We start from the raw sequence: 13,191 nt of genomic DNA, 5'->3' as shown, positions 1-13,191 counted from the left end.
CGGCGTGTCCTGTTTAAGCACAGTTTAGCGGTCGCTACAGAACTGAGAGCAAAAACAAAGACGCGGCTAGGATCGATACACGTGTTAATAGCTTCGCTCCTATCTTATCTTCCTGCCATTTTGCAAAGTGAGAAGGCTTAACATTAAACCTCTTAGAGCAGGTTATTATATAATAAACAAGGGTGAGGTATTTTGCTACCTGACTTTTGGAGGAGGCAACATCAGTGGCTTCTGTGGGGGTAACACGCGTGTTTACCTGCCGCGGCTGAACGCGAGATATTCAGACACAAATGTGGCTGATAATTCAAGATGAAATACAACGTGTATTACTCTTGAAAAGAGGAATTTTCTATCCTTTCCTTGGTAATTGAGGTCATTCAGCCAGTAGGGTTCACCTGGAGTCCATACTGTGATACACACGTAACTCAAAGCTATTTTATCTTTTGTGCTGATAGTCAAGATCTCGGCTATAACATTGACATCAAACTCTGTCTGGGCGAATGACTAAGAGTGGTGCAAAACGTAAACTTTTGACCCTCAACTTTTTGACCTGCAGTTGTAACGCCCTTAACCACAAAGATATACAAAAGCTATGCAGCTTCTTTTAGGAGTAAGAGACTCGCACTGTTTGTTTCAATACTTCTGCTGTTTCCCCCAGCTTTCTAAGGGCGCTTTTTTTTTTTCCTCTTCTTCTTGCTGCTGAGAAATTGGATACTTTTGCATTTTTAATTTTTTTTTTCTTTTCCTTAATCTCGCAGCTTTGTAAAATGCTGTTAGATCAGTTTGCACAGCCTTTCGGCAGCGTTGGAGGGAAGCCTGTTACTCAAAGGCGCTATATGGTTACAATTGCAGGTGAAATGCTGGGTAAGTTCTGGGCGTGAGGTTGGAAGGAATGGAGCGACGAGCGTTGGGGGAAAAGCTGCAGCTCTCTGCTGAAGGGTTTTAGTCATTTCTCCTTGATTTAAACATAAAGAAACAAGTCTAATTGTTTGCGAAGCCTTGTCTAGGCAAACGAGTTGACTGTGAACTTGGTCTAAAGCGAGCTCTGCTGGTGATTCCTAGGGTGTGCAGATTTATCTTTTCTGCATTTACTTAACCTGGCAGTGAACTGCACGGGCTGCCATTTATTATCTGCAGACAGACTTCACCTCAAGCAAGGACTGTTCCACAAAATTGCAATAATTACCCAATAACCTTCATAGCAAATATTATTATTGAAAAGACATTTTTTGGGGGGAGGGGATATAGAAAAGATCCCTTTTGCATGTTATAAGGCAAAATCCATGCAAATTTTACACGCTCTCTGTGTCGGATTTGAAATTGTTTGTGCACGTAGCTACAAGAACATGTGACTGGGGTGGTCCATGAATATTTGCCTTACAGAGAGACATTAGCGAAGATGCTTTAATTTGAAAGGGATAATATTTTCAAAGATGACCAGACGACTGTGGGAACTGTGGTTTTCCGCTCTAGCTAGTATCCCTAGCCTCAAATCGGGGAGATTTTTGAGGGCAGAAAGAGAAAGGACTAAGAAAACAAACGACATCTTAACTTGGTCAGGGGATTTACTCGTGTCTGCATTAAATGCGTTAAATCTGTATTTGCGGGGTGGGAAAAGGCATTGCTCCCGTATTCAGGGTTTGAAATCGAAACCTCCTGATCCCCACCCCGCCATGATCAGTTCCATTCAATTTCCCATGGAGCAAATTGCAAACTCCTCTATTGTCACCCTTCCACAGATACACACTTATTAAATGTAAGGAAATGGCAGAATAATAATTTCCCTGTAATGTTCTGAAATTAGGGCATTTGCATGGTTTAGACAAGACTGCAGAGCTGTAATTTACGGATGACTTTCCATTGGATTGTTATACTTCTGGTTTAGAGAAAGTTATGTCTTGCAAAGTCACCAGTTCCACACATTAAGAGAGCTGCCTAATCCTTAATTGGTTTTACACTTCGACGTGAGGCACTACATGCACATATTTCTCTCAAAGGATTAGGTAAACTGTATTTCAAATTGCAGAACACAACTTGCCTTTCCTAAAAGAAAACCTCGCACTTAATAATCCTCCAAACTCCGCAGAAAAATTACATGTGCAGATAAAACCTCTCTCCTCATTCCCAGAGATAATTTCTCATGACATTTTCCCTCGGAAAACAATTCAGACCTGGGACTATTTTCACAGAGTTCGGCAGTCTGGTCTCTTTTGAATTTCAAATTTCAAAACGTTTTAGGAAATCTTAATACATTTTGGGGTTTGAATGGTTTCAACTGTGATGCTTAGGACAGGGCAGGGCCAGAAACATGGTGAAGTTGTCATTTCTAGCTAACTTTCTTTTGTTGCTAGTGTTTCTTGCAGTACAGGCGGGTTTATATGCTTCTGGACTTACAGGTATTTTTCTTTTCCATAGTTCTTGAACCGCTGTACATTGTTTTGTGTGGGATATGGTTCAGAAGCCACATTCAAAAATGTGGAAAATACATAGTAGCAAATCTTTTCACTCTAGGCAATGAAAAATTACAATCCAAGAAGATATTCAGGATCCTAAAATATAAGCCAAACGGGTATCCGTGCGGGCTTGTTTATTAGCCAGTAAATTCAAATGGCACAGTGTTGTTGAATACTGAGTAATCAGGAGCTGTTTTTCTCTAGTATAATTCCTGTCTACAAGCAAAGGATTTTCCTTGGAAAAGGACCCATATATAAATGAAGACCAAACTTTTAAGGGTTTTTCATGCCTTGCCTCAAACTATAAAATTTTATGGCATATAGTATAATATAATACACGCCTATCATATACAACTTTCTGATATTCCTATTGATGAAAATGTGTCAACTGGAGTACTATAAAATCTCCAGCTGTTTATAGGGAAACGATTTTCAAATGTGCATTTGGATATGCTCTTTTAAAGCCTTTCTCATTTTTTTAATACGAAATATATGCAGATGTGTTTGTTTAGTGCTGATAGGAAGGATCGACAGACACAAAGGCATCAGACTCTATTTCATTTCCGCAAGGGTTGACTTTAAATATTAAATGTTTTTAAGCTCTTTGGGATGAACCTACCTTAGATACTACCATTTCTTTAAAGTTAAAGACAAATAAATTAAAAACAGGAATCAGCCAGCAATATGCAGACCTCGCAGAGGTACACAACAACCTTACCCTCCTAGAATCCTGCGCCTTTCTCCCATTTTTGCTCACAGTAGCCAAACCACCCGAAACCACAACATTTGAATGGCATAGCACTAGCAAAATAAAACAAAGCCCATCTCTCACATCAAACCACTCCATTCTTTTGCAAACCCGACTTTATGACACATAAAGGAAAACAATGCAATCTGCTGAATCAATGTTACTCCAAACCTGTGCAGAGAAAGAGATATCCACAGCTGGTTTGGATAGATAGATAGATAGATAGATAGATAGATAGATAGATGATAATTAATAGGCAATTCTCAAAATCCCACCCTAGCCCCTGACTAGTCTGTTTATACCCCCTGAGATCACTCGCTAAAGTAACAGCTCTGAGGATAAGGATCAGGCCTTAATGTTAGCCAGAGCAAGATAGAGTTCCTTTCACCCTTTCATTCAAGTCCTGGAAATTCAAAGACTGAAGTTAAATCCGGCCATAAAGTTTATTGCTGAGTAATCACACTCTAGTGAGAACAGTCCACTTAAATAAAAAGAATGTTGAAGTAAACACGCAGCTGGGGCCTACCCCACAATGGCAGCCAGCAATATAAGGCAGAAAGGAAGAGAGCAGAGCTAGGGGGATATTTACAATCTTCAATAAACCAAGCCCGTATTTCATAATTTGCAGCACTCTAATGACCTGTAGTCTCTTGTATTAATGCTACAAGTTACAGTCAATTGGTTCGCTTTAAAAAAAAAAAAAGGAAGTCATAGGAACATATATATGTGTACACACGTACACACCCTTTGTGTACACGAATACACCAATATTAGACACATATATGCATCTGCACGGCTTTACACAGACCTACAAACTGATTTGTACATGCAGGCACACATGCATATAATATAAATATATTCATATTTACTCAATTATATATAGAATCAGGAAAAAGTTATAGCAACATTATAAACGCGCATCCCCAAAACACGCCACGCGCACGCAGATGTACGTATACACATAGCTAAAGCTTTCTGCACAGCCCAGTGCAGAAAATATGTATCTAAGCACTCCAGTACAGTCTGTGCCATTTTAATACTGGCTCTCTGATATGCAACATATTTCACCAATCCAAAGATTATTACCATATCATCACGCCTCCAACTCTATCATGCCTACATAAGATACTGCCCAGATAATATCAAGCCCAATCTATTTTGTTTCCCCCTTTTTTTAATCGCCTGCAGTAACTACTCTCTGCTAAACAAAACCTCTCCAAACTTGGAGAGTCTATTGGAGCAAAGGAAGTAATTATCTTCTGCGGTAGTCAAAGTGATTAAAGCTAGGCCCCAAAATCCATCTCTGCCAAAGTCGCTTATTGTGGTTTACTTTGATTTGATCGCTAAAATAGAGAGCTAGCTGCTGCGAGTGAAGGGATGGGGGGGAGGTATTTGCAGCGCAACCTGGATCATTAGTGCTTGATCCTGCCTCTCGGGCTCGGTGGGACCGTCCTGAAAACCTCCAGGCGGAGAGGAAGGGAAAGAGAAAGAGAAAGAAAGAGAGAGGCGAGAGGCAGCGAGAGCGAGAAGGAGCCTCGGCTTCCCCACTGTACAAATAAACTTTAAGGAACTTGTGCACAAAACTTACCTTTGACTTGCAAGGAGCCATTTTTCACATAGTACTGAGAACTTGTGGTTTGGATACTTCTGTCCCTAAACCTGACAATTTGAATGGCCAGGAGGCACACGTAGCCTGCAAAAGAGTCAAATGAAGTCCAGCGTCAGTGAGATTATATGTTATGTGGTATATAATGTTGGATGTCAACTCCCCAAAACCATAAAACTTACTTTAATGGCACCACGTGACTTTTTATAGCCAGTGAGCCTATCTGTCTGTGCTATGGATGATTTTACGATCTAATTCATAGACAAAACCCTATTCATTTGGCACCCAAATGTCATATAGCCGGAACTGGGGCTTATAAAGTTTACTGTTTTATAACTTTTAAGGGAAGGCATCAATGTAACCAGTCAGTAAATGTGCAAATCTTTAGTTGCTCTTAGAAGCTCAGAAGAGTTAACCATTCAAGCTCTGATGGGGTAAGTAACATTACGTTTATAGCAAACTAATTGTAGCGAAGAAAACCAAAAGTTTAAAGGGTGAAGAGTGGGAATGTGGCTAGAGAGGGTTACTAATAGATGCAAAGGGCTTGGACATGGCTGTCCTAAAATATACTTAATGAAACCACAGGAGAAATTCTAGAGCGATGCAAACACACCCTGGAGTTCGCAGCGTATTTTAAAAAAGCACATGTTTTGGGGTTTGGGTTGTGGGTTGGTTTTTTTTTTTTGGTGTTTTTTTTTGTCGTGGTTTTTTTTTCCCCCCCTTAATTTTAACCATCAGCAGACAATTAACAGTTGATTCAGCCACAAAGGGTGTAGACTGTGGTCCTGCGATGCAGCTTTCCACCTAGCGAGAAACAAGTAAGGAAGAACTTATGGTCAAACTTTCAATTAAAAATACTGGTAGCGGACAATTGCAGCATCCACCATATGTAACGTGCAGCAGGAGCCAGGTAAAATATAACAAACTCTGCACGGGCTATTTTTTTTTTTTTTTTCTTTTTCAGAGGCAAATCAGGAAGCACAACTTCTTGCTTTGCACAAATCAGATCACAAAAACTTTACAATAGAAAGTTTATTTTTTTGTTGATTTCCAGTCAGGGTTTTTTTTTTAAAAACAAATAATAATAATAATAATAAAAAAAAAAAGCTGATCACAGTTTGCTCAAACAGCCAGACTTTGACTATATTTGTAACTTTGTTCACAAAAAACATACATCACAGAAGCTGCGCTTAATAAGAGCCACTTCTAAGAGTTCGTGCAAAGAGTCATATACAAAGGCACAGCAAGGACATACTGCTTGGAATCACAGTTTTCGTCACAGATTCACTATTCACTACACGTAGGACAAGTTCAGTTGATTTCATCATTTCACCTCTACAACAGCATTAATTACACAGGAATTATATAGGTAGTTTGAATAAAAATATTTTTAACAGCTTGGAGCTATACAGACATTAACACTTGACCACACATGCACAGTTAAGCAGGTTGAGTGCAACACATAACATTTGTACTAAACCGGGGGAGGGTTTCCTTTCTCTCTCTCCTTTTTTTTTTTTTACTTCTTTTTTTTTTTCCTTTTTGTTCTTTTTTGTTTAGTTTTGTTTTGTTTTAACAGTTACTTCAAGTAACACAGCTCGCTTCATATAAATAAGTTAAAACATCTATTATTTTTTTCAAGACAAAGCCATTCAAGACAAAGAAATGTACGATAAAAGCAGATCTACTTATACACGCGAGAGAATGGTAATAAACAGGCTCATGATTAAAAGATGAATAAGGGCGACAAGAACAGGGTTTCTTCACAGAAGTAACACAAGGAAGTTTTAGAAAGTCAACTTAGTACTGACATGAGACGACGCAGGGTCAGCTAATACTGCTCAGTACTTTTAATTGATCAAGCGCTTAGGGACGGAATGCCCCTCCTGCAGCTGCCATGCTCATACTTTTCAGCTTATTATCCTTTTTCCATTTCATTCTCCTGTTTTGGAACCAGATCTTTATTTGTCTCTCTGAGAGGCAAAGAGCATGTGCTATTTCAATCCTTCTTCTGCGGGTCAGGTATCTATTGAAGTGAAATTCCTTTTCGAGCTCCAAGGTCTGATAGCGGGTGTAAGCAGTCCGAGCCCTTTTCCCTTCTGGTCCCCCTATGTTGTCTGGAAGAGAAAAGTACATGATTTAGATTCTCAGCAGCCTCTCGGAGCCTTCGTGTCTCAATTGCAGCTACCAGCGACCAGGACCGTTATTCTCAGTCCTGCTTGGTTTTGTTTCTGGTTTGGATAAACGCTCAACAAGTTTCCCCCTCCAGCCCCTCTTAGGAAAGGCTTGGGGGAGGGGGAATTTGGTAGTCTCGGTAAGTTTTCGCCTGGATTTGCGATTCGATTTTTTAAATTTAATTTTTCAGTTTCTTGTTTTTCTTTTTCCTTTTTTTTTTATTTTCTTTTTCTTTTTTTTCTTTTTTTTTTCCTTTTTTTTTTTTTTTTTTTTAAATAAGGATAATTCTCCCCCATACCTCCCCCAGATAACCTGATTTGGAGGATGTCTCTGCTGATAGCTGGGTTTTCAGAGCTAAGAGAGCAAGGCTGAAGCGTGCAGCCCTTTCCCACGGCTGAGCTAGGGAAGGCTCTGGGAGGCAGCGAGCCTCCGGCCGCTCTCCCAGCAGCGAGGGCAGGGCAGGTACCCGGGGCTGAAAGTTGCTTCACTCCCCCGCGCCCTTCCAACCCTGTACCCCGAGTTTGGGGAGACTCGCCCTCCCCCCTCCCCCACGGCTTCCCAGCAGTGAAAACTGCCCTTCTCGCCCTTTCCTATTCTCTTTTTAATATGTCTAAGCAAAATAAATGGGGTCAGCCGCGCCGTTCCCACTGGAAGATCCCCCATCCAGAGGAGACCCGGGAGCAGCCTCTGCTCCCGATCTCCCTTCGGCAAGGCTCCTTCTACTCCCCCCGCCGGCGCTGGGAGCCAGGCGGGCGGTGTTTTCGGGGCCGAGCGGCTTTTTTTTTTCCTTTCGGGGGGGACTCGCCCAGAGAAGGGAGCGTGCTTCCCTGCGAGCAGAGTTGTGATGTGCGCCGAGACTGCCCGCTCTCACGCCCTCCTCTTCCCCTCTCCCCGACCTTGCTCGGCGCAGCCACCCGGTTTACATTAAATCCTCCTTTTCCTCCAGAGAAATAAAGAAAGAACAGGGTATTTGCTTTACCATGACTTATGTGCAGTTTTCGCATCCAGGGGTAGATCTGGGGCTGTGAAGGCTGGGCTGTGCTTTGGTCGGTCGGGGCACTTGCCTGCTCGCTGCTTGCTGGAGTGTCTTCCTCAGTCCCAGACGAGGTGCCAACCCCGTCTCTGCTGATGTGCGTGTTGCTGCTGGAATTGGACGAAGTGCTGGTGGAGTTGGCGAGGGAGTTTTTCACCCCGTGGTGACTCTCGCTGACAGGCGAACCGGCCACGGCGGTGCAGGGCAGAGGGTCAGGGGGAGGCGAGTGGGAAGACGTCGCGGGCTGGTTGTACCTGGGCTCTGTCGAGGCAGAGGTGGTGTTGGCCGGGTAACTGCGGGGTCTCTCATTGGCACCAAAGTGGGTGGAAGCAGAGCGCCCGACGCTGAGGTCCATGCCATTGTAGCCGTATCCGTACCTGCCGGAGTGCATGCTGGCGGAGTCCCTGTATTGCTCGCTCACCGAGCTGTGATCTCCATAATTATGTAACTGGTAGTCCGGGCCATTTGGATAGCGACCGCAAAATGAGTTTACAAAATAAGAGCTCATTTGTTTTTTGATATGTGTGCTTGATTTGTGGCTCTTGGTCGTTTTGTGCGTCTATAGCACCCTTGCACAATTTATGATGAATTATGGAAATGACTGGGACATGTACTTGGTTCCCTCCTACGTAGGCACCCAAATATGGGGTACGGCTTCACATCACGTGCTTTTGTTGTCCAGTCGTAAATCCTGCCTGATGACCTCTAGAGGTAAACTCGTGCACTGGTGGGGGAGCTGGGAGGGCGCGGGCGGCCCGGGGCGCGCCTCCCGTGCGCGCCGCCGCCGCCGCCGCCCGCCCGTCCGCCGGCCTCCAGCGCCACCCGCTGGCGGCGCGGGGGATGGCGGCGGCTCCGCGGGGTCGGCCCGGGGTGACGGCCCCCGACGGCGGCGCGGAGAGGCGCGGAGAGGCGCGGAGAGGCGCGGGGCTCGCCGCCACCGGCACCGGCAAAGCGGCGGCGAGGCTGCGGGGCCGGCGGGCATTGCTGCTCCGAGCCGGCCGCCGGGGAGCTGCGTGTGCAGAGAGCGATGCGCTTTGTGCCTGCCTTCTCCTCCGTGCCAGGCTTATTTACAGCAGTTCACAAATCCTACACGATCCGTTCGCGGGTGCTGGCAAGGCTTATGTCCCTTCTACATATGTATATATATATGTGTGTGTGTGTGTATATAATTTCCCCCACACTTGTTCCCGTTCCGGAGTTTTCGAGAGGCAGCCGGGTCCTGCCGATGTGAAATGGCAGATTTCTATTAAAGATAAGTATCGTGCAGCGTTTTTCCAACTAGGGGGTCAAATTCCAGGCGACTTTGCGGCTGCCGTTATTTTATCGCCTCTCAGAAGGAAAAAAAAAAAATCCTCTAAATGCGGCGGTAGCCATTTTGCATTATATTCTCCAGATTTGGCTTTTAAAACATTTAGAATGGTAGCCCAAATTGTGCTGCTTTCCACACAAAAGAGCCTCGATGCGTATACAAGTGCATTTGTACACAGCTTCACATGCACACTCACGCACACGCAATTTAATATAGAAAGATATAACATATATATTAATCAATAATTTTGCTGCTCTTTTTTTACTTCTACAAATCTCGAAGTGGAAGCATTTTATGGCAGCTATTTTTCTTCAAAGCATCAATTTATTTTTTCCAGTGCTAAGTAATGCGAATGTGAATTAAGATACCGCAGAAGCAGGAAAGAAAATCCCCGAGTTAATAAGACCTTCTCTTCAAATAAGAAAGAAAGAGAGAAAGGAAGAAAGAAAGACAGAAAGAAAGAGAGATAAAAGGAAAAAAAGATCGATCTAAGCTCACGAAGCCCCAAGAAATGTAGTCCATAATTCAAAGCCTCTTCAGTGCAGAGCTGAGCTCACCAAAACCTTAGTGTAAGCTCAACGGGAAACACAGAAAATTGCCCGCTTCGAAACCTTTTCCCTCGCTTCCCCTGAAGTTTAACGCCGAGTTTTCACTTTAATACTAGTAGTGCAGACTAAGCAGTTTAGCGGTATTTAAAAAAAAAAAAATCTCCCTGCAATTCATCTCCGCTTTAACTGAAAGTTTATACACAGGGATTTCTACAACGTTTTTTTAACAGAATTTTTCTCCCTTTTGCTATTTAAATATCTTATACATAACTAAAACTTTTTTCCCCCCCTGTGGGTCATAAACTCCCAAACACAGCATGACAAGATGGCCCGCCGTAGCGGGAGCTAGCAAAAACATAAACCACATATTTTCTAAAATCTCTTGTCTTTCTACAATATGAGCATTTCTAATTAAAAAAAAAAAAATATTAAAAATAATTCGCTAATCTTTTCTCACACAAGCACACCAGGGACACTCACCCACACACGGATACTCATCTCAAATATTTAAAATTTTGGGCCAATTCTCTAATACGTTAACCAACACCATATATGCTTTGGGAAGGTGGTTACATACATACATGCCTGTAGCTCGAAAGCTGGGGCTTCCACATATATTAGAGTAAGTCACAGATGATTGCAAATATACATCTTTTAACCAAGCCTTTTGGGGATTAATAGACTGTGACAAACCTATAGGATTTCAGTAGCAGAAGGAACACAAGGTAAATAATAATAATAGTAGTAGTAGTAAGCACTAAGGAAAGGCCTGGTAGCGTTTATTAAACGTGGTTCTACTCCCCTGACTTTTCCTCTGTTTCTTCGCTGCTGGGCTGTGTGGAATTTATGAATTTGTTTTCCTTTTTCCATTTCATCCGCCTGTTTTGAAACCATATTTTAATCTGGCGTTCAGTAAGGCAGAGAGCGTTTGCAATCTCAATACGTCGTCTTCGGGTTAAGTATCTGTTAAAATGAAATTCCTTCTCTAACTCTAGCGTTTGGTATCTGGTGTAAGTTTGCCTCCCTCGTCTCCCATGTGTTCCATATACTGTACCTGTAGAAGTAAAGACAAAACGATCGCATTGGACAGGGCCCAGTGATTTCAGACCAGAAAGAGCGATTAGTATATTCTGCCTCCTTTTGCAGGCACAATCACGGGGAGTGGGGGAAGCTGCTCTGGTTTCCTGGAGGCTTTTTTTTTTTTTTTTTTTTTTTAATTTTCTCTTTTCCCTTTCTCCTGCCTGACGAGCTGTAAATGAGGATGTGCAGTGTGCTTACGAGTGGCGGGGTAAGGGGGATACAAAGAGGCAATAAGGCGGACCTAGGGAAGGTGCAGGAGGTAGAACGGTGCGAGTCGCTGAGCAGAGGCTGCTCTGTGCGCGCTGGGAGCCTGTGCGCACACACAGGCACAGGCACACGTGTGCTCCGGGGAGCCTCACGCATGTGTCTGTGCCTCTGTGTGTGTGTGTGTGTGTGTGTGCACGCACATGTGGCTGTGTTGACACAAACACACAGCCATTGCCATGGCTGGCACTACAGAAGATCTCTAAGTATAATTATAGACATCAGCTAAAGATCATAGAAGAGCGTTTTGTCATTTGCTCCGGAATTTATTGCTCTTGAATGCAAAGCAGCATCGGAATGGTCTTGCTAAAAGTTTAATTTTTTAAAAAAAAGGAGTGAGACCTGTCCCTGCAGCAAACATAAACTCGGGAGGATGGGAGAGAAGGCGAGTCATTAGCAAACACTTGAAGTAAAGGTTTAAATTCGGGATTATAAAAAATAAATGTCATCTATATGCAACCCTCCCACTCCACTCCCACCCCCCATTCCCCCAGCACCACTCCTATACAGAATAGTTCAATTATGTGAAGTTCACTCCTAAGTCTGAAAAAATTCGCGATGCCGTGGAAGTGCGCCCACGGCCCCAGAAACGTGCTCTCAATATCCAATACTCACAGGCTAATGAGCTGGGGGAGGGGGGGCGAGGAGGAATGTACCACAAATGCTTTGGATCCTCAGTACAGAGGGCATATTCCATGCATCGCTCTCTGACAATGAAGAAGCAGAGCAGAGGCTTTGGGATGGATTTAAGAGAGTGATAAAAGTGCTTTGTTCCTTTTTATGTCTTCTTTTTTTTTTTTTTTTTTTCTCTCTACTTTTCAAGGATTCCCCTGTAACTTTCACCAGTAAACCTACATAGTGGGATCTTGGCCACCATTCCCTGGGTGCCAACGTGCCGGGTCTAAACCTGGGAAGATTTCATGTTACATATTGCCCTGCAGGAACCGTGTTTCTCCAGAAATCTGGACTTTATCTAACAAAAAATTATATATAAAAAAAGAAACTTTTCCTTTTCCTCCCCTCTCCGCCCTTGACTGCACCGAGATGCCTTACCAGCGCAGGAGTTCATCCGCTGCATCCAAGGGTAAACAGGGCTCGTGTACTTCCGGTCGGTGCCTTCGTCATTTATAATTTTGGCTTGGCCGCCGCTGGTTTTGTACTGTTGATCGGGAGAAAAGTGCAGGTAGTCCCCGGGCCCCCTCTGTTTGCCACTGCCGGAAGGAGAGGCGCTACTAATGTCCTTGTCCGAATAAAAACAAGAGGCTCCGTACTCATAGGAAGCCCGACTGCAAGCAATGACGGTGTTGGACTGTTGGTAGAAACAAGGTGAGGTGTAAGTCTTGTCCTGCAGGCTGCTTGCCCCGTACGAAGCCGGAAAATGCCTGAGAGCATCATAGCCCGTCGGGTACAGGGGGATCTGCCCGAGGAAGGAGTCCTGGCCCCCGGGCAGGCTCCCCGGGAAAGTGGGATTCACAAAATAGGAACTCATTTGCTCTCCCCCTCTCCCGGACCGTGATTTGTTGTGTATTAGTACATCTGGCGATAACTATTAGGAGTCATCGAAGTGGTTTGTTTCTGGATGGCCGAGCGCCAAAAGCGACAGCAGAAAATAGGAGCAGCTGACGGCGGGGCGGCCAATGGGAGCGCGAGCGGCGCCCGCTCCCCCGGGGCCGCCGCCACCGCGCCGCCAACTTACCGGCAGCGCCGGCCCCGCCGCGCCGCCCCGCGCCCCCCGCACCGCGCCGCGCAGCCCGCGGGACCGGCCGCGCCCCCGCCGCGGCGCCGCCCCTCCGCGGGAAAAGAGCCCAATAATAATAACAACAGCAACAGCCCGAATTCCCGGCAGCGCGGGCGCGGCGGGAGCGGGGAACGGGGACACCCCCGCCCCCCCGCCTCCCCTCCTCCTGCGGCTGCTGGAGGTGTGTGAAGGGGGGCGCCCTTAAAAGTTGGAGACCCCACGACAAGGGAGTCGCGC

At 44.7% G+C, this 13,191-nt stretch overlaps 3 protein-coding genes across 4 annotated transcripts in view; all 3 read right to left on the bottom strand.

Annotated features, from left to right (window-relative positions):
- HOXA3 (homeobox A3) overlaps window positions 1-13,191 on the bottom strand; it is a 45,400-nt gene that overhangs the window by 28,067 nt on the left and 4,142 nt on the right. For both annotated transcript variants that reach the window (XM_086853042.1, XM_086853047.1), the window contains exon 2: window positions 4,790-4,894. The gene's annotated coding sequence lies outside the window, so the exon portion shown is untranslated. The remainder of the gene's footprint in view (window positions 1-4,789; window positions 4,895-13,191) is intronic.
- On the bottom strand, window positions 5,825-9,249 carry HOXA5 (homeobox A5). The gene is made up of 2 exons (XM_023919161.2): window positions 7,962-9,249; window positions 5,825-6,924 (listed from the first exon to the last, which is right to left on the bottom strand). The coding sequence occupies exons 1-2, from the start codon at window positions 8,521-8,523 to the stop codon at window positions 6,674-6,676; spliced, it is 813 nt and encodes a 270-aa protein (XP_023774929.1). The 5' UTR covers window positions 8,524-9,249; the 3' UTR covers window positions 5,825-6,673.
- On the bottom strand, window positions 9,629-12,861 carry HOXA6 (homeobox A6). Its single transcript, XM_023919162.2, has 2 exons — window positions 12,270-12,861; window positions 9,629-10,926 (listed from the first exon to the last, which is right to left on the bottom strand). The coding sequence occupies exons 1-2, from the start codon at window positions 12,703-12,705 to the stop codon at window positions 10,667-10,669; spliced, it is 696 nt and encodes a 231-aa protein (XP_023774930.1). The 5' UTR covers window positions 12,706-12,861; the 3' UTR covers window positions 9,629-10,666.

The sequence above is a fragment of the Cyanistes caeruleus genome, chromosome 1 (assembly GCF_971803275.1).
Source record: "Cyanistes caeruleus chromosome 1, bCyaCae1.hap1.1, whole genome shotgun sequence".
Taxonomy (NCBI): Eukaryota; Metazoa; Chordata; class Aves; order Passeriformes; family Paridae; genus Cyanistes; species Cyanistes caeruleus.
Note: the sequence above shows the minus strand (reverse complement) of the source record. Positions and strands in the feature narration are given on the sequence as shown.